At 38.8% G+C, this 27529-nt stretch overlaps 1 protein-coding gene across 3 annotated transcripts in view; it reads left to right on the forward strand.

The window, feature by feature from the left end:
* slc25a46 (solute carrier family 25 member 46) overlaps positions 1–27529 on the forward strand; it is an 85937-nt gene that overhangs the window by 23559 nt on the left and 34849 nt on the right. For 2 of the 3 annotated variants that reach the window (XM_069892727.1, XM_069892743.1), the window contains exons 4-5: positions 4872–4949; positions 27191–27291. In XM_069892727.1, the coding sequence (XP_069748828.1) occupies positions 4872–4949; positions 27191–27291 (179 nt within the window). The remainder of the gene's footprint in view (positions 1–4871; positions 4950–27190; positions 27292–27529) is intronic. The other variant, XM_069892733.1, reaches the window with a different exon arrangement.

Below are 27529 nucleotides of genomic sequence, written 5' to 3' on the forward strand. Positions count from 1 at the left end.
AGTTACTTTTTACTATTTTATTTAGTTCCAGTGATTTAAACTGTGCTTTATATTAGGTTAAATTTGTACATTTTGGCTTGTTCCAAGTATTCCATGCAGTCCTCAGATACGCTAAAGTACTGAAAACTGACTGCTTTGGGGCCATATCTGAAAAGAAGCTGCATTCCATGTTTAAGTGGCCAGCATTTTTTTTTTTTGAAGCCACAGAAGATCTGACCCAGTGAAAATGACTTTTGTTTATACAATGTCTTTCATATTCTGGCTGTTCCAAAGCTGCCTGTTCCGCAAACATTGTAAAGACCAGGGAATATGGTTTTGCAATGCAGGTTAAGAAAATTATTGGTCAATTCTCTTGCTCTTCAAAAAAAAAGTTGCCTGGGTCTTTTATGGGTATTAGACAAAGCGTCTAATCCGAAATCAGCGTGCTGAGTTGCTAAGCTCAATTCATTTAGTCAAGTCTTTGGAACAGAATTTGAATCCATTTGAATAGAGTTCAGAAATTGAACTCTTGCTTACATCAAAGAATAACCACCATGGAAGTAAAACACGAATGTCTGCAGACACCGTGAATGAAGTAAAAAGACGATGCTGGAGAAACTCAGCAGGTCAAACATTGTACTTTATATAGCAAAGGTAAAGATACATCAACCCTTCATTAAGTTATGGATAAAATGTGGGCAGGTGCCTGAAGAAAATGGTGGGGGGAGGAGGAGCACAGTTCCACAGGCAGGAGGTCCCACAACTACATTTCTTCATGCCCAGTCCCCTGCAAAGATTCTGTTCTCTCAATTTCTCTGTCTCCGTTGTATCTGTTCCCAAGAGGAGGTATTCCAGTCCAGATCATTCAAAATGTCCTCCTTCTTCCAAAAATGCAACTTCCCCTCCACCATTATCAACTCAGCCCTTGCCCATATCTCTTCCATTTCCCGCTAAACTGCTATGGCCCTCTCTGGCCCCAGACGTAACAAAAATAGGATTCCCTCGTCTTCACCTCTTTATCCAACTCATTATCCTCCATAATTTCCACATGATCCCATCTCCAGACACATCTTCCCCTCTCCAGGTTCTGTAGGGACCGATCCCTTCATGACCTCCTTTGTCCACATCCCTTCCTATTAATCGCCCCTTGGTACCTTCCCCTGCTGCTGCAGGAAGTGCCACATTTGCACCTACCCTCCTCCCTCACCACCAGGGTCATAACAAGTCTTTCCAAGTGATGCAACACTTCACTTGTATATCTGTGGGAGTCATCAACTACATCCAGGGGTCCCAACAGAGAAGCTGGATGCAGACTGGGAGATTGCTGAGCACCTTTGCTCTGCTGCATCAGTGACAGGGATCTCACAGTGGCCAACCATTTCAATTCTGCCCATGGCCTTGTGTACTGTTAAACCAAGACCACCGTAAATTGGAGGAGGAACACTTAATTTTCCATCTCAGTAGTCTCCACCATTAACGTTGAGTTCTCCAGTTTCAGTTTGCCTACCCCCAGTTCTTCCTCTCTCTTCTCTATCCCTCTATTTTCTTTCCTCCAGCTCTCCAACCCCCCCCTCTCCATTTACAGAGCCATCTCTTCCCCCCCTCCCCCTCCCTATTTGTTGAGGAGTCTCCTTTGCTTCTCTTACTCTGACTCTTCAGGCATTTTCTGCTTATGGCGAATCTGTCTGCCTTCTGGCAGACTAAAGCAAATTCAGTGTAGTAATGCACTGTTTTTATTACATGACAATAAAGGAACTTTGAACCTTGGTGTGCCTTCTCTCCCTTATCCATCTCTTACATCCTGCCTGTGGGACTGCTCATTGGTTATGTATATTTATCTTCACACCAAGACACAAGAGCAACTTGTCCGTGAACTACTCTTTGCAGACGATGCCACTTTAGTTGCCCATTCAGAGCCAGCTCTTCAGCGCTTGACGTCCTGCTTTGCGGAAACTGCCAAAATGTTTGGCCTGGAAGTCAGCCTGAAGAAAACTGAGGTCCTCCATCAGCCAGCTCCCCACCATGACTACCAGCCCCCCCACATCTCCATCGGGCACACAAAACTCAAAACGGTCAACCAGTTTACCTATCTCGGCTGCACCATTTCATCAGATGCAAGGATCAACAATGAGATAGACAACAGACTCGCCAAGGCAAATAGTGCCTTTGGAAGACTACACAAAAGAGTCTGGAAAAACAACCAACTGAAAAACCTCACAAAGATAAGCGTATACAGTGCCGTTGTCATACCCACACTCCTGTTCGGCTCCGAATCATGGGTCCTCTACCGGCTCCTAGAACGCTTCCACCAGCGTTGTCTCCGCTCTATCCTCAACATCCATTGGAGCGCTTACATCCTTAACGTCGAAGTACTCGAGATGGCAGAGGTCGACAGCATCGAGTCCACGCTGCTGAAGATCCAGCTGCGCTGGATGGGTCACGTCTCCAGAATGGAGGACCATCGCCTTCCCAAGATCGTGTTATATGGCGAGCTCTCCACTGGCCACCGTGACAGAGGTGCACCAAAGAAAAGGTACAAGGACTGCCTAAAGAAATCTCTTGGTGCCTGCCACATTGACCACCGCCAGTGGGCTGATAACGCCTCAAACCGTGCATCTTGGCGCCTCACAGTTTGGCGGGCAGCAACCTCCTTTGAAGAAGACCACAGAGCCCACCTCACTGGCAAAGGAGGAAAAACCCAACACCCAACCCCAACCAACCAATTTTCCCCTGCAACCGCTGCAATCGTGTCTGCCTGTCCCGCATCGGACTTGTCAGCCACAAACGAGCCTGCCGCTGACGTGGACTTTTTACCCCCTCCATAAATCTTCGTCCGCGAAGCCAAGCCAAAGAAGAAATAAAGTGCACTTTCTTACCTACTGAGTTTTTCCAGGATTTAAAAAAAGTTATAACCACCATGGGACTATTTGAACTTTGCATTTTTTCTAGTTCTAATCATGATTTAGTGGGGCATGTGAAAAAGTCTTTCCAATGGTGAAATGAGAAGTATACCCCTTAATGTAGCTGTCAGGAAAAACAAGACATTTATCAGTTTAATTCCCAGTCCATGTTGAATGTCTCATTCTGCTCTTTGGAAATGAGAAACAAACCATAGTTTCATGAAAAGCAGGAAAGTATAAAGATGCTTTGATTGTAGTTAATACAGAAAAGTGCTGGAGAAACTCATCAAGTCCTACAGAATCCACATTTTTTTTCCTTCAAATACCGGGGCTTCCCCTCCACTACCATTAACTTAGTCCTCACCCACATATCCTCCATTTCCTGTGCCTCTGCTCTACCCCCCTCCACCCCCAGACACAACAAGGACAGGATTATCCTTGCCCTTACCTACCACCCTATGAGTCACTGCATCCAACATATCATGTACCTCAATTTCCACCACAGAGAATGTAATGCCTCTACCAGACACATCTTCTGTCTTCTGCAGGTTCTGTTCCCTCTGTGTCTCCCTCATCCACTCATCCCTTCCCACCAATTGCCCCCTTGGTATGTAACCCTGTAATTGCAGGAAATACAACACTTGCACCCACACCTCCCCCCTCACTCCAAACAGTTCTTCCTAGTGAAGCAACACGTGAATCTGCAGGGATCATCTACTGCATCCGATGCTCCCATTATGGCCTCCTCTACATCGGAGAACACAATATTGTGTCAGGGCACTCTCCAGTCAGATTGGATTAACATCAACTTCTCTGGTTTCTCTTAGCCCCCCGCCCCCTTCCTTTCCCTATTCGTTCGTCTCCTTTCCTCCAGCTCTGCATTCATAGAACAACCTCCCTCCCCTGATCAATTCTCAGCTGTTCTCTCCTTGCCTCCTATCCATGTTCACCAAGAACCTATATATTGTTGTTCCTAAGTCTGACTGTTGATCTATTCTCCTCTGCCCTGCCCACCTTTCCAGGCACCTGGCTGCCCTTGATGAAGGGCTCAGTCCCAAAGCATTTGTTTCATCTTTTTGCCTCCTTTAGATGCTGTGTAACCTGCTGAGTTTCTTCAGCACTTTTGTGTAATAACATAGTTTCCTGTAAACCTCTGGAATTGGTAGCCTGCAGTAGAAAAACAAAGAAACTGAAATTGTTGGATGTGAAATAAAAGCAGAAAACACTGTGAATATTTGTCAAGTCAGGTAAAATCAGGAGAGAGTGAAGTGACAATCTTCTCCTTTGTAGCCATTTGGAGTCCATATATCTTAATTGAATGTCTTTGAGACCAATTATTCTAATTGAAGTCAGCAATCTGACACGTCTAAAGATGCTGCCTGATGTAAGGTAAAACATCATGAGATGGGAATGTGTAGGGAGTTACCCTGTACAGGGCAGTAACAAGAAGGGGAGGTGTCCTTGTACTCCTGTTAGGTAAAACATCATGAGATGGGAATGTACAGGGCTGTAACAAGATGTGAATGCATCCTTGTACTTACAAGATAAGAGAGACATTGATGGATTGAGAGGCAGGAAGCTAGCAGGGAAAGGATAGCAACAGTTTTAGTCATTGGACAAGTAATGATATGATGATGTTCTAAGCATGTATCCAAGGGTATAAAAAATCACCATTTTGCTGATAACGGCAGAATGCATTCTCCGACTAACCTGGTTGGTCGCAAGTGTTACAATCCGGTAATAAAGAACAAAGAACCCTGATTTCGACTCAGCCTGGTGTTTGTCTCACTCATTCATGAACAAAGCAGACCTAACACTGATCAGCAAACTATTTCCAGTATTATCTGTGCTACTTAAATCACCTTTTCTCGTGAAATTTATAAAGTGATAAACCAATTTAAAACTCTTAAAATTGTACTTACAATTATCTTTGTTTTGCACGGAATTTAAAAAAGTTTATTGATATTTTTAACCTCTTACTTTCTATTGTAGGTCAATTATCATGCAAAATATTATCATCTTACTCCTTTCACCGTTGTTAATATTATGTATCACTTCAGCAAAACACAGGTAGGCCCTTTACAATTTTCCTAAATGCATTTTTAAAAATTCCCCACGTACATTTTTACACTCAAAATGAAGTTTTTCATTCTAATTTTATAGTATATATTTCCAAGCCATATGAACTGGTATCTTCTGGAATAAGAAAAAGTCATTTGTGAAATATATCTACTGGTCCCCAAACAAAAATGTAGAAAAGAACTTAGTTGAGGAAATAATGATTTCTTGAATTAAGGTACTGCTTTCGTTCATGGATGACTTTAATCGTCAGGGAGATTAAGCATCTCAAATTGGCAAAGAAAAGCCTTTGGGCCATTTTCTTCAGAAATTCCTCTTGGAACCAATGAAGGAATTAGTTGTTATGAGGTTAATTAATGATCTTGTAATAAGTTATTCAGTGGAGAAGTGTGTGATTGTTGCATAATAGACTTATGTAAACATTTTGAGAAGGAGTATATGAAATGAGGGAGATGCTGATGTAAAGGTAAACAATGAGGAAAATAAACTGGGGTAAGATAGAGATGAGCAGTAGTAGGACATTTATTGAAATAGTTTGTAATTCTCAACAAAGGGGTGTTCTATTGAGGAATAATGACTGAAGGATAATCTTTCCGTGGCTAATTTAGGAAGATAGGAATATCAAATTGAAAGGCTCAATGATGTGAAGATTAGTAGTAGGCCTGAAGATTTAGTAGCAAGCCATGGATGGTTTTTAAACAGAAAAGATGGAAGTATTTTGGGTGTAAGCTGGTAATAGTTTGTAATGGTCTATCAATATATAAGAACAAAGATGATAGCTAAGGTAAGCATTTGATCCTTTACATTTGTGGAGAATGAGACTGGGAATTAATGGAAATGAGGAAATGAAATAGACTTTCAACAAGTATTTTGCACTATTACAATTAATCGCAGAAATTCCATAGAGAAACGGAGGAATTTAAACCAATCACTGGAGAAAAGTTACAAACAAACTAATGAATGACTGGTATGATTACCTTAAAATTAATGGCTGGTAACAATGGATATGACCTAACAAAATTCTCTACATTATGGAAAGCAGCAGATTAGCAAAATTGTAATTAAGTCCAAGAAAGGCAGGAAGTAGGAAACTACAGACCAGTTTTACTGATGTTATTGGGCAAATACTGGAATTCATTATTTTGGAAGTTGTGGAAGGATTTTCAGATAGAATGAGCACAAGATGGGAAATGGTATTTGATGGTATTTAGATTTTCAAAAGGCATAACATAAAATATGTCTGGGAGTAATCCAATTGTTCAGCATTTCCCTCACCTATTAGCAATAATATCCAAATGAACATATTCCACTCCAGTCTATAATTTTCTGCCATCTGTGCTGCCAAACGCAGGAATTGCTGTTGATTATTTTAATTTTTTTTGTACTTTTAAAAACTCAACAAGCCTCACTTTGCTGTGCTCCTTTGAAACACATGGATTGGCCGCTGAAACTTCTGTTCCTTTTAAAACTCCATTGGATTCACTGGAAAATGTATGATATTACTCTGTAATAGAATAATGATGCAATTAAAATATCCAAGAATCTGAAAAGGCAGCACCAAAAATCCTGAGTGGTTTAGTGTAATATATTAGCATGGATAAAAGTTTGACTTGCAGAGAAAAAATAAGAGTTGGAATTAATGTCATTTTCAGTTTGGGAATCTCTGACTGCTACTTGCCTTGAGAATCAGTATGGGAAGTTAATATCAATGATTTAATGAAATACCAAAATAGACTGGGTTTTGTTCTATTGGGGATTTGAGAAGCAAACTGGGTTTTGTTCTATTGGGGATTTGAGAAGCAAACCGGAAAGTAGGTCTCCAGATTATATATTGGTAGGTCTCAAAAGAGCCAAATGACTTGATCCTTCTCCTTTTACTTTAATTAATTGTCTCCTGTGTGTCTCCACTCTGCAGTAAGTATTTTGTTTATTGACCCCTCCAAAGTCTTCCCAGAAGTAGCAACTGTGAAATATTCTCCATTTTAATGGATCTATGCCATTTCCATGACACTTTGCTGTACATTACAGCACCGCTGAATCAAGGACACCACAACCTGCAGGTAACTCAACTAGTCAAAATCATTTCCATTCAGCATTTTCTAAATCTTGGAACTTTCTAGGAAAAAACTCTTAAGTCCCTTTGCAAGCACTACAGCAATTCAAGAAGTTGATATACAATGTGCTAGCCTTGCCAAGGACACTCACCTCTTATAACTTGTCATTCTCAAGTTCCCACACCATCTCCTCCAATGAGTCACAGCTCTATAGATTAGACCTTTCAAAATTCTTGTGGAACCTGATTCATCACTCTTTCCACTAGTGTTCATTCAATCCAGTCAAAATAATGACTGGAATAATGAACTTTTTCCTGACTTTTTCAGGAGCCCAACATTTTTGAATTGTATGTCCTAGAATTATGCAAAACATCTAGCTAATGCTAACTGCAGATGTTAGATTGGTTACACTGTGATTGCCAGTTTACCCCTTCCATTTTTTAATTTAAGACTTTGTTTTCAGGCCTCTAGCCTCATAACATTATTGCCATATCATGAAGTTTAGAACATTTTAGCCATATTAGTAACCTGTAATGAATCCCTTTTGAACCAAATAAGCTATTTTTTATGGACCCAGCCATTTAAGATTTTTAGTTATTTTATCCTGTACAATATCTGGGAATTAATTCTGATACGTCACAGACTAGCAGGAATATAAATTCACCAAGACAATGTAATTTTTAAAACAATATTTTTATTAATTATTGCTAATAATATAAAATCTTGCTTTAATCTAAATTTTACCCCAAATATACCTGTGTGTGTTTGTGTGTGCGAGTGTATTACCCAAGCTGTTACAGTTTAGGCACAATTCTGGAAAGTCAATTCAATGCTCAGACATAGAAATCCTGTATTGAAACCCAGAACCTTTAAACTGATGTTCAGAAGTAATTATGAAGTAGATGAGACACTGAGTGATCAGTCTGCTCAAGACTCGCAAATCCTTGACGATTTCCTTCCAGAGAAATGTTCTTCCATATGAATGATTATCACATCTGCCCTCTTCTTTGGGTAAGGGAAACGAAACATGTGACTTCCACGATGCTTCCAAAGACCCAGGCAAGGGTCAGACAAAATAGAATGGTCATGATTCAATGAAGCAATTCTCCTGCTTTTTTTTGTATATTTTAGTTTTGATTTAATGGACTCATTACAGAGTATATTATACCGTCTTTTTACCCCTCCTTCTCCCCCACCCTTTACCTTCCCCCCACCCCAAAAAAATAAATCAACAAACACATACTAGATACAAAAGAAAATAAAACACAATAGAATGACAAAGGTTACAAATGGTTGACAGAAATAATCTAAAGATAACATAAGCCAAGAAAATACTTGAGCTACCTAAAGTATACAGCTAAAAAACAAAACAAAAAGAAACAATACAAAAAAAACTTGGGCATGTTGACCAGGTCTCAGTCATTTTTTTTCATTCCTGGCATTCTGGGACTAGTGTAAATTTACCATCCACTGCTCCTTTTAAATAAAGGAAGGGGGGTGTAATCATACCTGCATTCCAATGTACTGCAAGAATGGTGCCACACTTCTACGTACATGCCATACCTCCTCCTCAGATTGTAGGTGATTTTCTCCAGGGAACACAGCTCTGCATCTCCATGCTCCAACTCAGCTGGGAGTCAGATGTTATTATTATAACTATATCAGGCTATATGTTTCCTGGGCACAGCCAAGACGACCTTTATAAACTGAATTTGATATTTGGACCATCTCAAACTTGTGTCCGTGACATTCCCCAGCAGGAACAGCTCTGGGTCCTGCGGAAAGTCCACCCCTGTGATTTTTCCCAAAATAGCCCCTAGATCTACCCAAAAGGATCTCACCTTGGTGCATAGCCAGGTTGAATGTACAAAGGATCCCATCTCTACGTTGTATATAAAAATGAGATTTCTAATTTTAGCTTGTGTAATTTTGGTGGCGTAAGTTATAGCTGGTGCAGGAAATTGTACTGCACCAGCCTATATCGGGCATTAATGACTGCCGTTGTACTGTCCTGACATGTTGGACCAGCACCGCTCAAGAATTGTTGTTCCTAAGTCTGACTACCATCTTTGCCTCGATTTATGGAGGACTGGTTTCGGGCCCTCATTTTGGAACAGGAAATGCATAGCAGAGAGGAACTTGCATGTGATCCCCATTCAAATTAAAGTCTTCATGGCAAGACCATAGAGGGGCCTAAATTATCACTCAAAAAAGATTTTTCATGCTTTTTTTAACCCAGATATGAGTCAATCAAAATGAATTTTAAAATACTCACAGTGATTCACTGTTTTAACCCAGATATGAGTCAATCAAAATGAATTTTAAAATACTCACAGTGATTCACTGTTTTCCCTGACAAAGAAAAAGAGCAGAAGTGTCCATTTCAGAGCCATTCAAACTGTGTTTTCAGATCACTTCCTTTCTGTTACAGTTTCAATGTCCCAAAAAAACATGACTCATAAATCATACAACTTCTCACCAGATGTCTTTCTTTGAATAAACAACCCATTGTTCTGGGTTCTTAGTTGAAACTATTAACTCTGTTTATGGTTTGGACTTAATATCACTTAAGAATGCCAAACTGTCTGTAGAAAGAGTGTTTTGCACTCTGCTCCAATACAAAGTATAACTCCCTTTTAAAAAAAAAAGCTTGCAACACTTCCCCAACAGAGAAATTTTTGAGCTTTTAAGAGCAAAATTTTAGTTGCAACCTACAATTTAAAAAAAGTACATCCTATTTTTATGATGTAGTACAGACAAATATAACATTTTTAGCAACATTGCAAACTTTACATCTTGAAAGACAATCAGCAATTACATTATCTTTGCCTTTAATATGTTATCATTAAATCATATTCTTGCAGAATTAAAATTCAGTTTAACAATTGTCTATTTTTATTTTTCATTTTACTCAAAAACAACAATTGGTCCCTTAGCTGAATAGATGTAAACGTTGAAATGCTGCAAAATTAGTATAAGGAATAATCATTATTTCTCAGTAGTAGAATAATTCTTTTGCTGTTTCGAATTTCTTTGATAAGTAAGACACTGGATAGTATCATCACAATCATTGTTTTGTTATAGCACTGCTCCTGCAGCTTCAACACTAGCATCCACTGCTGAACAAAATGGCTTCTCAAAGTCAGGTGACTTTGCACAGGCTTGTGACATAAAATGGCTTTGTTTTTCAAATGCTTCCTGACAAAGTTCTGTCCAAACAAACTTTTCACCCTTCTTCAGAGGATTAGTTAAAGGAAGAGCAATATCAGCAAAATTTTTACAGAACTTTCTCTAAAACCCAGTCCCAAAGACCTCCTAACAGTTTTCTTACCTGTGGGGATGGGAAACTCAGAAATTGTCTGAACCTTTGCTTATACAGACACCAACTTGTCTTGACCAGCAACATGACCAAGATAAGTCACAGTAGCATGGCCAAATTTACTTTTAACTAAATTAACAGTAAGATTGGCTTTTGAAAGTTTGTCAAACAATTTCTCTAATTCAGAGTTGTTTGGTTCCCAGCTGTCATTCCCCATAACAAAATCATCAATTTAAGCATTTGTATGCTCTAAACCTTGAATCACAGAATTGATCATTCTTTGGAATATTCCTAGAATATTTTTCATTCCAAATGGTAAAACATTATATTCATGTAACTCTGATGAAGTTACGAGTGCATAAATTTTCCTACCTTTGACTGTTAAGGGAAAACACCAGTAACCTTTTAACAATTCCATCTTCGTAGGAAACAGCCTTTCCAACTGTGTCCACGTAATTATCCACCCTCGGAATAGAATAAGAATTGTCTTTTTTACCACATTAACTTTTCTATTATCAGTGCACAATCTATCTATCCCATCTGATTTAGGCACCAGGACACAAGGTGAACCTCAATATGAGGTAGAACATCCTCTAATATCATTCTTTAACATATATTCATTCTCTTAATCTACCAGTTTACACTTTTCAACATTCATTCAATATGGATGTTGTTTGATAGGTTTGGCATCTCCAACATCAACAACATGACAAACTATTGGGGTTCTCTTAGGCACGCCTGGAAACAGGTTCTTAAATTTTAAAAATAGTTGTTTCATTTGTTCCTTTTCTTGGGGCTGAAGATGACCCAACTTATCCAAATTCTGCAAAACACTCGAATTAGAAAGACAAACTGAGACAATGTTTGTTTGAAGTGACCTCACAAGAGTCAGCTTGTATCATCTCATTATCCCTAAACTCCTCAGTTTTATCAACAACCAATACCTCTGGTTAAGGCTGTTCCTTGCTAAAAGCCAAGTTCTCAAAATAAGGTTTTAATATGTAAACAGGGCAACTCTATGGTTTGTGTCCGATCAGGGGTTTTAACTGTGTAGTTGACTTCATTTACCTTCCCCATGGGCCTAAAAATTTTGCCCTAAGGATTGGAATGTGCTGGGAAAAAGACTAACACTTTATCCCCGATTTAAAAGCTCTCACCCTAGCCTTTTTATCATACCAGACTTGCATTTTGCTTTGAGCTGCTTTCAAATTCTCTTCAACTATTTTACAGACTTTTTGCAAACGATCTTTAAACTTTGAATCTAACAAATTCAACTGCACATCCTCATTAACCCATTGTTCCAACAATACTAAAGGTCATCTAATTTGATGTCCAAATGCCAGCTCAGAAGGGCTAAAGCCTAATGATTCTCGTTCGAACTCTCTGCAAACAAAAACAAATTGTCACCCTCATCCCAGTCCTTCTCAATAGGTTCTTATCATGATTTTTAGGGTCAAATGGAACCTCTCCAAACCACCTTGAGATTCTGGATGATATTGCAGATGACATGGTTTGTTTAGTTCCCAACTTATAAACTATCTGCTGAAACAGCCCTGATATAATACTACTTCCCTGATCTGATTGACTCTCTTTAGGCAAATCAACTAAAGTGAAACATTTTACAAGAGCTCTCAACGTAGCTTTAGCTTTAATATTTCTCACTGGTTGGGGCGAGTGACAGTGGCTGTGCCTCCGGCACGAGGTCGGCCCCTGTAGCTCAGAAAGGGAGGGAAAGGAAGAGGAGGGCAATTGTGGTAGGAGACTCCATAGTTAAGAGGACGGATAGGGGATTCTGCGGACGCAGTAAGGAGAACCGGATGGTGGTTTGCCTCCCTGGTGCCAGGGTCCGAGATGTTGCTGCTCGTGTCCCAGATATCCCAAAGTGGGAGGGACAGGAGCCAGAGGTCGTGGTACATGTAGGTACCAATGACATAGGGAGAATTAGAGAAGAGGTTCTAAAAAGTGAGTACAGGCAGTTAGGTAGGGAGTTAAAAAGAAGGACCGCAAAGGGGGTAATCTCTGGATTACTCCCTGTGCCACGTGACAGTGTGAATAGAAATAGAATGAGGTGGAGGGTTAACACGTGGCTGAAGGGGTGGAGTAAGGGGCAGGGTTTTAAGTTTCTGGATAACTGGGACCTTTTTTGGGGGAGATGTGACCTGTACAGTAAGGACGGGTTACACTTAAATCCCAGGGGGACCAGAATCCTGGCAGAGGTATTTGCTAGGGCTACTCAGGATCCTTTAAACTAGAATGGTTGGGGGGAGGGAACAAAATAGTACAGAGCAGTAAGGAGAAAGTTAGAATGCAAACAAAGAAAGTTTGTAGAAAGTATTTGAATATGGATGGGCAGGTGATAGAGAAGGGAAATGCTCTGGAAGAAGATGAAGGGCAATTGGCAGGAAAAGTAAATAATGTTGTTCTTAAAGATGAGGGAAAACAGGGATTAGAAATTGGGAAATCCCTGAAATTCATATATTTTAATGCCAGGAGTATTGTAAAAAAGGTGGATGAGCTGAAGGTGTGGATTGATACTTGAAAGTATGATGTGGTAGCGATTAGTGAGACATGGTTGCAGGAGGGATGTGATTGGCAACTGAATATCCCTGGGTTTCATTGTTTTAGGTGTGATAGAGTCGGAGGGGCAAGAGGAGGTGGGGTTGCATTGCTTGTCAGGGAAAATATTACAGCGGTGCCTAGGAAGGATAGATTAGAGGGCACATCCACGGAGGCTATTTGGGTGGAACTGAGGAGTAGGAAAGGAGAGGTTACACTTGTAGGGGTGTATTATAGACCACCCGGAGGGGACCGAGACCTAGAGGAGCAAATCTGTAGGGAGATAGTAGATATTTGTGATAAGCACAGGGTTGTAATTATGGGAGATTTTAATTTTCCACATATAGATTGGGAAACACATTCTGTGAAAGGACTGGATGGGTTAGAGTTTGTGAAATGTGTGCAAGATAGTTTTTTACAACAATATGTAGAGGTGCCGACCAGAGAAGGAGCAGTGTTAGATCTACTGTTGGCAAATGGGATGGGTCAAGTGACGGAGGTTAGTGTTGGCGAGCACTTCGGGTCCAGTGATCATAATGCCATCAGCTTCAGTGTCATTATGGAAAGAGAGAAATCAGGGCCAAGGATTGAGGTTTTTGATTGGGGAAAAGCTAGATTTGAGGAGATGCGAAAGGACTTGCAGGGTGTGCATTGGGACAATTTGTTTTATGGGCAGGATGTAGTAGAGAGATGGAAGTCTTTTAAAGATCAGATTTTGAGAGTGCAAAAGCTCTATGTTCCTGTTAGGTTAAAAGGAGGGGCAAAAGGTTTGAGAGAGCCGTGGTTTTCAAGGAATATTGGAAACTTGGTTCGAAGAAAAAGGGAGGCGTACATTAGATATAAGAAGCATGGAGTTAAGGAGATGTTTGAAAGATACATTGAATGTAAGAGGAATCTTAAGAGAGGAATTAGGAAAGCTAAAAGAAGGTACGAGAAAACTATGGCAAGCAGGGTGAAAACTAATCCAAAAGAGTTCTACAAATATGTTAATGGTAAGAGGAAAGCTAGAGACAAAATTGGTCCCTTAGAAAATCAGAGTGGAAAACTGTGTGTGGAGCCTAGAGAAATGGGGGAGATATTGAACAGTTTCTTTTCTTCGGTATTCACTAAGGAGAAGGATATTGGGAGATGTGGGATAAAAAAAGCAAATTGGGTAAATATGGGGAATATAGAGATTACAAAAGGTGTAGTTTTAAGGCTTTTGAAGAATATAAAGGTGGATAAGTCTCCGGGACCAGACGGGATCTTCCCCAGGACATTGAGAGAAGTGAAGGAGGAAATAGCAGAGGTTCTGGCAGTAATTTTCCAAATGTCATTAGATATGGGGATAGTGCCGGAGGATTGGCGCATTGCGCATGTGGTTCCGTTATTTAAAAAGGGTTCAAGGAGGAAGCCTGGCAACTATCGGCCTGTAAGTTTGACGTCTGTGGTAGGTAAATTAATGGAGAAAATTCTTAGAGATAGTACTTATAAACATCTGGATAGACAGGGTCTGATCAGGAGCACTCAACATGGATTTGTGGGAGGAAGGTCATGTTTGACCAATCTGATTGAATTTTTTGAAGAGGTGACTAGGAATGTGGATGAGGGTAGCGCAGTGGATTTTGTCTATGTGGACTTCAGTAAGGCCTTCGATAAGGTACCACATGGAAGGTTAGTTAGGAAGGTGCAGTCTTTAGGTATAAATTTTAAGATAGTCAAATGGATTGAACATTGGCTGAAAGGGAGAGGCCAGAGAGTGGTAGTGGATAATTGTCTGTCAGGTTGGAGGCCGGTGACCAGTGGTGTGCCTCAAGGATCTGTATTGGGCCCATTGTTGTTCGTTATATACATTAATGATCTAGATGATGGGGTGGTGAATTGGATTAGTAAATATGCAGACGATACTAAGATAGGTGGAATAGTGGATAATGAAGAAGGTTTTCAAGGATTGCAGAGGGATTTGGGCTGCTTAGAAAAGTGGGCTGAAAAATGGCAGATGGAATTTAATGCTGATAAGTGTGAGGTGCTTCATTTTGGTAAGAAGAATCAGAATAGGACATACGTGGTAAATGGGAGAGCATTGAGGAATACAGAAGAGCAGAAAGATTTAGGAGTAACGGTACATCGTTCCCTGAAGGTAGAAACTCACGTGAATAGGGTGGTGAAGAAGGCTTTTAGTATGCTGGCCTTTATCAATCATTGCATGGAATATAGGAGTTGGGAGGTGATGTTGAGATTGTATAAGACGTTGGTGCGGCCTAATTTGGAGTTCTGTGTGCAGTTCTGGTCGCCTAATTATAGGAAGGATATAAACAGAGTGGAGAGAGTGCAGAGAAGGTTTACCAGAATGTTGCCTGGGTTTAAGCATCTGGAGTATGGGGAAAGATTGGACAGATTGGGTCTTTATTCTTTGGAGCGTAGAAGGTTGAGAGGGGATTTGATAGAAGTATTTAAGATTATGAAAGGGATAGACAGAATGGATGTGGATAGACTATTTCCGTTAAGAGGAGGAAAGATTAAAACAAGAGGACATGAGTTAAGAATTAAGGGGCAGAGGTTTAGAGGTAACATGAGGGGGAACTTCTTTACTCAGAGAGTGGTAGCTGTGTGGAATCATCTTCCGGGAGAAATAGTGGCGGCGGAGTCAATTGTATTATTTAAGAAAAGGTTGGACAGGTATATGGATGAGAAGAAGATGGAGGGTTATGGGCATTGTGCAGGGAGGTGAGACTAGAAAGGGGTGTTTGGTTCGGTGCGGACTAGAAGGGCCTAATGGCCTGTTTCCGTGCTGTAATTGTTATGTTAAATATGTTAATTCAATAATGATTATTAAACAGTTTGACAGGTTTAGATACCAATACCAAGATCTGCTGGTCTTTCTTTGAAGGTTCTTGATTGTCCCTGATGCACTCAGGGAAAATCATTCTTGAACTGTTGTTTCCACAATGGATATCTTAACACTTACAGCTGATGGATTTTGAATTTTTTTTTCTCTCCTAATGGTCCATTAATCATCCAAGCATAGTTTTGACAGCGTAAGCTCCATCTCCCTCACTCTTTATCATATCCAATGGTTCCAGGGCCTTTGGTACATCTGAGCCAATTAGCAACTCATTCCTCGAGTTGATATCGTGTAAATGTATATTTTTCATCTATGTCCATGGTTCGATGTTATTTTGATGTGGGATGTTTTCTTTTGCACAGGCATACTCTCCTGAGTAACTCATTAATACAATATATATACAAAAATCATTACTATCCAACCCAGGAATTTCTTGGCCATAAACCATGTTGGTTTTAATGTGTTTAACTTGACCTATCGTTTTCAATAGGATCTTTTTATTTTTCTCCTTGAAGATTGAACTTATTCATTAGCTCCACAGTGTAGGTCAAGAAAGGCATAAGTACATACTATTGCACTTCCTTTTTTTTGGCTTGACCTACACAAGTCAATGAATGATCAGACCAAGGTTGCAGTTATTTTTTCTGGCCCCAGTAAGACCAAGGCTTCTGCACTGTTTTCAACTGCTTCTTTCGTCATCATTTGTTCCTTTTTCGAATCCTTCTTCTTAAAGGCATGTAGTTTTTGAATCCATATCTCACAGCTCAGTCGCTTCTTTGAGAGCCCAGTGTGCATGTGCGGTAGTAGGCTGAGGGGAGGGTTTGGAGTCGGCATCGGGACCTCCAGTGTGCTGAGGAGGGAAGGGAGGGGGATAGGAGGGAAGAGAACGTTATGAGCCCGAGGTCCTGCTCCTGCCCAGGAGGCCACTCTCCTTGATGACACTGGGACAAAGGATTCTTCCAACTGCTTGCGACTAGGAGACAGTGGCACACAGTTTGAGAGGGAAAAGTCAATAGGGGAAGGTAAAGAAGAAATGGAAAGAGCGTTGGAGGGAGTTGCCTGAAACAAGGACAATTGTTCTAATTTCATGATGAGTGAATTTTTTTTCAACCTGTGAGGTCAGTTTGGCTCCGGAAAAAAATTCAGATAAATGAGAATTTCTGATTTGTTTTGGATATCCTCATTTATCGGAAATTTTAAAAAAAATTTTAGCTAACTGAGGATTTTGGAGAATCTGATTTCAGATAATCAGAGTTGTTCTGTACTCTAAACAATTCTCCGAGCTGTGACTTTTAATTTCAATACCGTCTTCAAAGCTTTACATAAACCGTTAAATTTGAAGTGGGTCTCCATTAAAAATTGGAATTTTAATCTTGAGCAGAGGAGAGAGTGTCTTAACTGAGTTAACAATGCAGCCAGTTCATCCTATTTTGAAATGCTTAGATTTTCATTACTTTGTCCACCCGGATTGCTGATCCTTGCTGTGAGCTCCTGGTATGACCCTATTAGAGATGGCATTTGACTCCCATCTTTGACCAATGTGGCCGTCATCGGGGTTTGATCTCTGGCTTCTTGGATCCACTTCGTTAATTCAAGATCTCGCTCATCTCACAGCCACGGCACTGGCACAGCCCCTCCTTTACCTGGTTTAAGATCAAGTCTGAACTGAGGCTGTAGCACTGGCCCTGCACCAAGTCTTGATCTGCTTCGTCCTTGACCAAGCACTTCTTGTGGCTTGTTCAGCCCGTGCCTAGATGTCTATTCCAAGACTAAGCCCATATTGTGGTTGTAACACTGACTCAGCTTTGTACCTAGAACTGTCTATTCTAAGACCAGGCCCATATTGTTGTAATAGTCCATGCTGTCAAGGTAGAAAAACATGCAACAGAACCATAGAGCATACAACATAGATTTACTAAATTACGCTGGCAGGAATGAGCAATATTATTTTCAGGTAGAGAGTGTCGCCTTAGTCAATATCAAACCTCATTCAAAGATCACAGTATGTCATATTTTGGTAGCATATCTCTTACAGGTTAATAGGCATCTCTTTGAATTCATTTGAAGTATATTGTTATAATTCCTTGCTAACACCAATCATTGTGTCCTTTCTTAAGAAATGTAAATGATGTCAATCAGCTATTCACATGTACAGTCAATATTGCTGAAATATCATCTCTTGCAAACAGATGAAATCCTGTCTAGAAGATGTCTCCAAAAACTTTGACATCCGTGTCCTGTGCATGTGAGTTTCAAGATTTAATTAACACATGTAAATCAGAAGTCTCGGGAAATAATTGAGTTCTTAAGACTCACAAAGGAGAAGAAAAGTTAGATTAAGATTAATGGTGAAAGGGGGACATCATTGGTGCCCGTCATTGAAGCGTGATGCCTATGCCTTTTGATGTGCTATCTTGGAATTGACAGTTAAAGTGTTTTAGACAGGCTGTCTTTTTCCCGGGAAAAAATTTATGAATGAGGTGCCACTTGTGACAGGTTCTGTTCACCTGCTAAGCTGTTAATGCGACTGTCAATCTGTTGAACAATGCACATTTTAAAGTGACTTTGAATGGTCAATCAAAAAGCCAATGTAAGCCAATCTCACCTGCGGGGAGAAGTCTGTGGTTCTACATAGCAGTGACTCCTTTGAAACCCTGGAATAAACCGAAATAAAGATAAGCTTTATCTTAATAATTGTTGCTCAAAAATAGAATCTTTTATATTGTGTTTCTACACTGACTCATCTTTATACCTAGTCCTTTCTATTCCAAGATTAAGCCCATTATTGTGGTTCTAATGGTGACTCAGCTTTGGTATCTAATAGTTCCTTTCTTGCAAAATTTAATGTTTTGAATAATTCGAGCTGCAAATACCACTGAACTTTCCAGTGCCTGTGTCCTGGCCTTATTAGCAGCAATTTCTTTGACAAGTTCCAGTTGCTTTTTTTGCTTCTATTTCCTCCATTCTTGGCTGCTCCTCCTCTTGTTCCCACACCCAGGTCTATCTCCTCATCATCTTTTAAAATTATTTTTATTGAGTTTTATCAGAAAAGCCAACAAAGAAGCAGTAAATCAATTGCAATAAAACCTTTGCTGATTTACAAATAATAACATATGGTACAGTAGCAATATTAATTCTAAATCTAATAAATAGTAATACATACAATATTGTAAGAGATGAGTAAAAAATTGAAAAGAAAAAAAATTCAAACCCACAGCAATCAACTTAAAATTCATATTGTAAGTAGTGATAAATTTGAACAAGCAGCCCAGAGAATCAAAACAAGCATGTCCAGCGACATTCATCATTGCACCTAATCAGTCAAATTATGGAAGTGAGCTATAAAAGGGCTCCAAGTCTTACCAAAATAAATCTTAATTTTTGTAATATAATGTCTAATTTTCTCCAGGTTTAAAAAGGACATAATATCTAATCGCCATTGATGATGTGTAGGTGGGAACTTGTCTTTTCATTTTAACAGAATTGCTCTTCTTGCTAATAAAGTGGAGAATGCTATAATCTGTCTTTGATTAGAAAATAAAATAATATTTTATCTTTCGTGTGACAGAGTATATAGGTATGATTTTGGAAAATAAATTGGGAAAGATTTGTTAGAATAGGTTGCATACAAACACTTGAAAACAGATCTTATTTGAAATACTGGAGCTCTGCCCCATGCAAGACATATTGGCTCCACAGCCTTTGCAAGAGCTTTGAAAAGTGTCCAAGAGATTTTACTAATGGATTGTTGTTTACATAAGGCAACAGATGAAAGATCTTGTTGGAGTGCAGATTTTTTGGAGTTGTTCTAAGAGGGTCATGTGGTTTTACAAGCAGAGAGAGTCAAACAAGCCTTTTTTTTCTCAGTGAGACATAGAGAGACACAGAGATCACTTATACAGTGTTACAGCCAGCAAAAGTAGCTGGCACTGGAACAGAACAAGTGGGCAAGCTTTGGAAAACCCCATATGGAAGACAGCCTGGTCAAAGCCCTTGTGGTTCATTCAAGAGGAGAGGGCTGGCTGTCTAATATTTCACCTGGAATAAGAGAAACAAAAAGGAACTCTGTGGTGACCTGAAAGAAAAAGGTTATCTTCTGGAGAACCCTGAAGGGTGCAGGTTTCATCAGCAAGACATTGAAGTAAGTGGCTGATGGAAGTACATCAGTTGTGGATGTCCTGGAATAACAAATCTCTCTGAAAACCTTCCTGAGCAGTAACCATTTACCTTTCAAGCACCAAAGCCTGGTGAACTTCATAAATGTTAAATTCTGTGCACAGTATAAGAATTGCCTGCAGCCAGTGAACTTGGAGGAATGAGAGGTGAGATTGGACTGTGAACCAAAAAACTTTTCTGAACTTACTTTTCTCTCTTCTCGTTTTGGAAGTTCAACATTCGACAAAAATTCTTCCATTTTATTCTCATCTCCTAGTAATTCTGACTTGTATAATTTTGTGCAATATTGTCTAAAGATGTAATTGATTTCCTTTTGTTTATATGTTAAAGAGTCTCTCTGTTTTTATAGCGTTTATCAGTCATGATGACTCCTCTGCTTTAATTTGCCAAGATAAGACTTTATGTGCCCGTTTACCTAATATTGTTGTTTAGTTTTAATATAGCACTTTCTGTTCTATATGTTTGTATTGCATTATATCATTGCTTTTTATTCTCAAGTAGACTATATTCTTCTTGTAGTCTTGTTCTTTTTTTTCTAATTCTATAATACCTTTCTCCAAACTTTACTTCTGCGATATATTCTCTCTTACCACTTCAAACAATGCTTTTGATTGTTGCTTATCAAGCTGCTCTCAACAGAGCTCAATTGATCTAGACTTCTTGCAAACTCAATTTCCAACTTTCTATTATCTTCTTTCTACATCTTCTTTCTATCTTCTTTCTACCAACTTTCTACATCCTTCTATTGACTAATGAATCAATAGTCCAAATTTTTTTTGATTTACGAGTATTGCTTGAAGATCTGTCGTCTATTGACTAACAAGTTGATAACAGCCCATTTTATTGACTAAATGTATCTTCCTTTATAGTCACCTGGAGAGCCTGGAATGTCCTTGTTTATGACTCATTCATTGAAAAAGATCCATGACACCAAAGAGTTTTTTGATATACAATTAACATGATGCTTAATAGATACTTAATACTTTACTTGACATATTACTTGAAATGGACAATAAAGTTTCAGGTCTTCTTTGAGACCCTCCATCCTCTTAGAACTCAGAACAATTCAAAACTGACTATCTTATCTCAAAACCACATTAAGAGATCTTGGTCTCACAGGTCGGAACCACAGAAAACACTCGAATGCAAAACAAGCTGCAGGCTACCACAGACTGGCAGCACAAGTACACAAATTATTTTAAGTAATTTTAACCCTTACATCAGGTTAACACCAAAACTCTGGTCCAATAAAGAAGGATGTAATGTCTTTGGCAGGTTGTGCACTATCAGATTCTGGTCCCTTTTAAATCAGTCTGCTCAGCACCATTTGCACTGGCAAGCTTCTTAGCCATAGCCCGCGTCAGTGCACAAGATGAATATATATCAGAAACTGTCTTTGTCTCATCAATGACTGGCTTACCTGTCAACCTCACTGCAGGGACAACTTTACCCACTTACAAGGTCATTTCCCAATATATTGAGACTCTGTTCTATTGTAACAGGTCCATCAACTAATTCTGCATTTAACATTATCCTATGCAGAGGTATTGACTCTGGATCAACCCCCAAACCTCGAAACAAATTTATTTCACCCGTGGCTGTCTTATCATTAAACTCCAAAACACTGTCCAACACGAGTGACTGGGCAGCCCCAGTATCTTGAAGGATTTTCACTTAAGGATCATTTGTGGTGATCCTTCCTTTACTGTAACAAAACCCTCCAACACAAAATATTTGAATTCATCCCTAATGTTACCAGCAGGTGTGAAACATTTTTGCTTCTATGTATTTCTTCTCTTTGAATACAGGCATCTGGTGCTGCCTCCTTTTCTCTTTTTTTCCTCAGCACAGACATTTTGTATCGTGTGACTAGGTTTCTTCCAATAGTGGCAAAGGGAACCTGAAGGATTTTTCCTTTTCTTGGCTCCCTTCTTCTTTTACCCCAGCACTACTTTCTGATTTAATTTCTGACTTGTGTGGATAGTCCATGTTACCCTTTTGGAAGGATCTACATGGCACAAATTTAACCTTGTAAGTTAAAGCATATTCATCTGCTAATTTAGCAGATTCCTGCCAAGTTTTCATTCCTTTTTCATCCAAATATGTTTTTATGTAATCAGGAACACACCTTTTAATTTCCTCAACTAACACCAGCTCTTTCAGTCTCTTATAGTCATCATTTATAGCTTTTGATGTGCATCAATGGTCAAAGCACACAGCTTTGTCATATGCAAAATCTATATAAGACTGGTTCGTCAATTTTCTCAAATTCCTGAATTTTATCTATAAGCTTCTGGAACCATTCATAAGCCTTAAGCACAGCTTGCTTTACAGTTTCATAATCAGGAGTTTTTTGGGCTATAAGGGAAGAATAAACCTGCTGGACATTCCCTTTAATCATGCTTGGTAACATGAGGATTCAATGGTCTTTTGACCACTTTAAATACTCAGGAACTTTCTCAAAATGCTGGAAACATTTATCAATCTCATCTTCAGCAAATGGTGGAACTAATCTAACCTCCCTACTCGCACTAGTCCCAGAAGGTGAGGCTCCTTCTTTCCTCTTCTCTTTCTCAAACTCCCTTTGTTTCTCAACTTCCTCCAATTTATGCTTTTCTAACTCTAGATCAAATTCTCTTTGTTTTTCTGCTTCCTCCCCTTTTTTCCTCTGTTTCCTGCTCCTCAAATATCCTTTGATATTCTGCCTCTGTGTTTTTCTAACTCAAAATCTATGTTTTTTTAAACTCAAACTGCCTTTTCTTCTCTACTTTCTCCACCTCAAATCTACGTTTTTCTAGCTCAGTTTCTTCCAACTTTAACTGCTGCACTAAGGATTTACTCTTGGGAAATAGTTTCCTCTCCAAATTTCCCTTTTGTTATATAATAGTCAACTATAACTCTCTGGATCTCTGCCTTTTTCTTTGATAGTTTTACCCCCACAAGTTTCAACTTTTGGGCGATAGTCAACAACTCATTCTTTTTTGCCCTCTGCAAATCTGCAGAGGTTAGCAATCCCACAACTTCTCAATATCCATTGCTGCTGTTTTTAAAATGCACAAGCCTTTTAATTGACTTTCACAAAGGAATTTAACCAATCAAATCGAAAATCAATCAATTAATAAGCTCCAATTTTGGTTAGATCCCAGACAACCCCCCCCCCCCCCCACTCAATTTGTTATGGCGTAGACCTGCAGCAATAAAAATTCACCAAGACGAATGTTATTTTTAAAACAATTATTTTTATTAATAATTACTAATAATATACATCTTGCTTAAATCTAGACAAACCCCAACTATGCGCAAATATACCTATGTCTGTATGTGTATGCGTGGATTATCCAAACCATTACAGCTTAAAGTCGATCCAAAGTTCCACAGTATTAGAAATCCTGTGTTGAAATTCAGAGCCTTTAAACTGCTGTTCAGAAGTAATTATGAAATAGATGAGACAGAGTGATCATACTGCTCAAAACACACAAATCCTTGTTGAATTGCTTCCAGAGAAATGTTCTGTTACAAATCTCTTCCTTGCGTGGCTTCCACATGCTTCCAAAGACCCAAACAAGGGTCAGACGAAATGACCATTAGATTGGTCACGATCCAATGAAACAATTCTCCTTCTTCTTTTACCTGGATATGGGTCAATCAAAATGACCATTGCAATGGTCATGGTGAGAAGCAGCAGAAGTGTGCATTTCAGAGCCATTCAAACTTTTTTTAGATCACTTGCTTGATCAAAGACTGCTTTCTGTTCTTCATTATTACAAAAATAAAACATAACTTCTCACCAGATGCCTTTCTTTGACTAAACAATTTATTGTTCTGGGTTCTTAGTTTATGATTTGGACTCAATATCACTTAAGGGTACCAGGATGTCCTTAAAAAGGTTATGTAATCTTTGAGTGTTTTGCACCCTGCTCCAACCCCCAAAGTAACTCTCACTAAAAGAAACAGAAGCTTGCAACAATACCTCTATTGCCACTTTGATAGCATGAAGAAACATAATACTTTATCATCATTTCCACTTCTGCAAGAATATTTTTTTAAATTCCTTATTGACTCATCTCTTTGCCAATGTGGTTGAAAGACTTGCCTCCTTTTGTATGCGAGCTGCAGTCCTATATGAATACTTTGTATTTGCTTATCTTGATCCATTATTGAGATCTTTGTAATTTCTATATTCAGATTGATTATTTGCTATATCAAAGCAGAGGAAATCTGTATCTTAAATTTGCAGGAATCAAGAGCTATGACTGAATTTGAGTGGGTATGTTTTTGTGAGAATCAGTAGAAATAAAAAATGAAGTTAGCAAAGATGTTGCGGAACTGGGCTCATAGGGAGCTCTTAACCCAGGAAACATCACACCATGCAAACAGTTTCAAAATACAGTTATCAAATCGCAGAATATTAACATCAGTAATAAACCTCTCCATAATAGTGATAATTCCTCCTTGTCCAGGTTCAACAGTTAGAAGCCTAGTTTGCTTTGAGTCTCCAACTATTTGAAAATAATTAGTTCTTTTATGTTTGGCAAAGTTGGCTGACATAATCCTTAACTCTTTATGATTGTGGAAGCAGTCACATTCTCTAAGCAAGTAGTAAATGAGCTGTTTGCAACTTTGGACAGGAGCAAGCATGGGCTCATTTGTTCATGACCATTGACTTGTTACATCCATTAGTGCTGTCAGAATAATCTCTGTCTCCTTTTATAATGGAGATAGAGCTCTTGCAGCCCCTCTACTCCATTTTCACCATTTCAAAACTGTATTCACGAGGATTGTGGTCATACTTTGATATCCCCATCATAGTCTTCTTGATCTGTGTCACCTCGAATACATGGTAATAACAAGCTATTCAATATCTATCTGTTTTAACACCTTTGTGAACTCGACAAAAAAGATTATATATTCATTCATCTGTAAATCTACAAGAAATTATTTATCTCTAATTCATCCACTATTTTGTAACTATTCCTTATTGCATTTTTTAAAAAGTTATTTTATATTACCTATTGATCACCTTTCCTGTTCTACTAATTACCTATGATCGAACTCTGTATTGTCCAGATGGTGGCACAGATTGTGTAGCACTTAGCTATTCCATGTCACCGATCTGGGTTCGAATCTACCACTAACTGTAAGGAGTTTGTACAGTCTCTTGTGTCCACATAGGTTTCCTCTGGGTGCTCTGGTTTCCTGCCACATTAAAAAAAATGTGAGATTGTAGGTTAATTGATGGTTTAGGCCAGGGGTGTCAAACTCAAATTCACAAAGGGCCAAAATTAAAAACTTGGACTAAGTCGAGGGCCAAACTAAATATTTATTGAAAATTTTCAACAACATCTGCATGTTTTCTCTTCTTTCAACATATGTAATGTTAAACTTTTTCTTATTAAAATAAATGTTTAATGATAGTTTTGGTTAAATTCTTTCCAGAAGAAGCATTAACAAATGAGAAATAAAATATTCAATCAATAATATTTCTCTATAGCCTTTAAGCTTCTTTTAAATGTATTTTTTTCCACAAGCCAACAAGTCAAAAACTTGCTTCAATGAAAATCCAATCTTTCAACTATGAACAGTGCAAAGTTAACCAAAGAAAATATTAATCCAAGCTTAGCTTGCTACACTGATTTACTCTGATGCACCTGGGTCTAAACCAGAATCTAGGCATCTCTTCTTAGATGCAAGTTCATCAAAGTCTGGGGTCAGAGTTGGCCTCCCACCTGTCTTGAAAGGTTCTGTTTTCTGTCTTTTATTTGGCCATTTTTCGTAAGGGGTTTATTACATGTGAGTTGGGCGACAGGTCGCAGATGCTCTAATGAAAGTAAAGAGAGGAGGTGTAAGTATGCACATTTTGGCTCTTTCGTGCCCTGTATTCCTGATTTGGTTGGGAAATACAACGTAAACAGCGTAAATTTTATATATTTTTTAATTTAGTTGTATGTGCACATGGTGGTAAGACGCATAGGTCGTAGGTTGGGGAGTACTTGTATCTAAACTAAATTTTAAGAAAATAATTTAATGCCTCTGCATCCTTTTTCAACTTTTATCCATGCTCTGTTTTGCCTGGCTTTCAATTTATACATGAAACTTTTCATCAGATTTGTTTCATTCAGTTTCAGCCTCCAATTTCATTGTAATCCATGCAATTCCAGTTTAGTTTGTGGACTTGTTTATCCCTCCTGGAAATATGCTTACCGTTTCCCAATCTATTTTTGCCAAGATTGTTTCTTGTTACTCAGTTACTGTTTTCCATGGATGTGTCTCCCAATATGATGATCAACATTTCAAATTGAGTATTAATTGATCATTTAAAATGTAAAAGAATTGCAGCATGCTGTTGTGCAGGGTGATTTGGAGTGCAAATTGCCAAGTTACTTTGCAGGTGTAACAGACAATTGGGAAGGCATATGGGGTGTTGACTGAGCCAATGCTAGAGGGATTGAATTTAAGAAGGGGGAGCTTCTACTACAAGTGCACAGGGTACTGCTGAGGCTGGAGTACTGTATGCAGTTTTTATCTCCTTACTTGAGAAAAAATACATTGGCTTTGTAGGCAACGCAGAGGACGTTCACTGGATTTGTTCTGGAAATAAAGGGGTTAGCTTACAAGGAGAGATTGAGTAGCCCGGAACCATACTTGCTGGGGTTTAGAAAGATGAGGAGGAATCTTGTAAAGAGACAAATTTATGAAAGGGATAGATAAGATGGAAACGGGGAGATTGTTTCCACAAGAAGGTGAGACGAGAACTGGGGTGGGGGAGGGCCTCAGGATTTGGGGGAGTAGATTAAAGACAGAAATGAAGAGGAACTGCTTCTTCCAGTGAGTATTGAATTTTCAGCCCAAGGACTATATTGATGCAGCCTCTCTATCTGTACTTGAAACATAGACATTTGAAGAATAGAGGAATTGAGGGTGATGGGGATTGGGCATGTAAATGGAGCTGAGTCCAAAGCTGGTTCAGCCATGATCTCACTGAATGGCGGACAGGCTTGACAGACTAGATGGCCTTCTCCTGCTCCTATTTCTTATGTCCACGTGCATCCAAAGTTTTCACTTTCTGCTTCAATCTTTCTAGAATTAAGAAAATGACCAAATGTCAGACCATCAAAACCAGAATTCCCCAGTATAATACACATTTGATCTAAAGTTTAGAAGTAAATAATCATTAATTCTGCTTCAGAATAATTTGTATTCTGGAAGGTCTTCTCAGGTCTGAGATGTTTCTATTGATGGTAAATTTCACAAAGTAGTGTAAATTGTACGGTTGACTGTTGCATTCCATACTTCAAATTTACAGGGTTTAAAAGGATTATGGAAAGGAATGGGAAGCACATTCATTGTTCAAGGAATAGCTCTAGGTACTGAAGGCATCATCAGTGAATTTACACCACTTCCAAGGTAGGTAACATCTGTGCTATTTTAAAATGACTTTCATTTGGATAGGCAAATAACTAAATGATAATTAGTTTTAAATATAACATTTAATAAAACTATAGAGGAGAAGTATGTTGCTGAGTTGTTTCTGGGGGAGAAGATGAAATTTACTTAAATATTTGAAAAAAATGTATAATTGAGCTAATCTCACAATATAAACTAAAACTGCCTATTCAAATAATCAGAATCAGGTTTTATTGTC

This window comes from Narcine bancroftii, chromosome 1 (genome assembly GCF_036971445.1).
Source record: "Narcine bancroftii isolate sNarBan1 chromosome 1, sNarBan1.hap1, whole genome shotgun sequence".
NCBI classification, from domain to species: Eukaryota; Metazoa; Chordata; class Chondrichthyes; order Torpediniformes; family Narcinidae; genus Narcine; species Narcine bancroftii.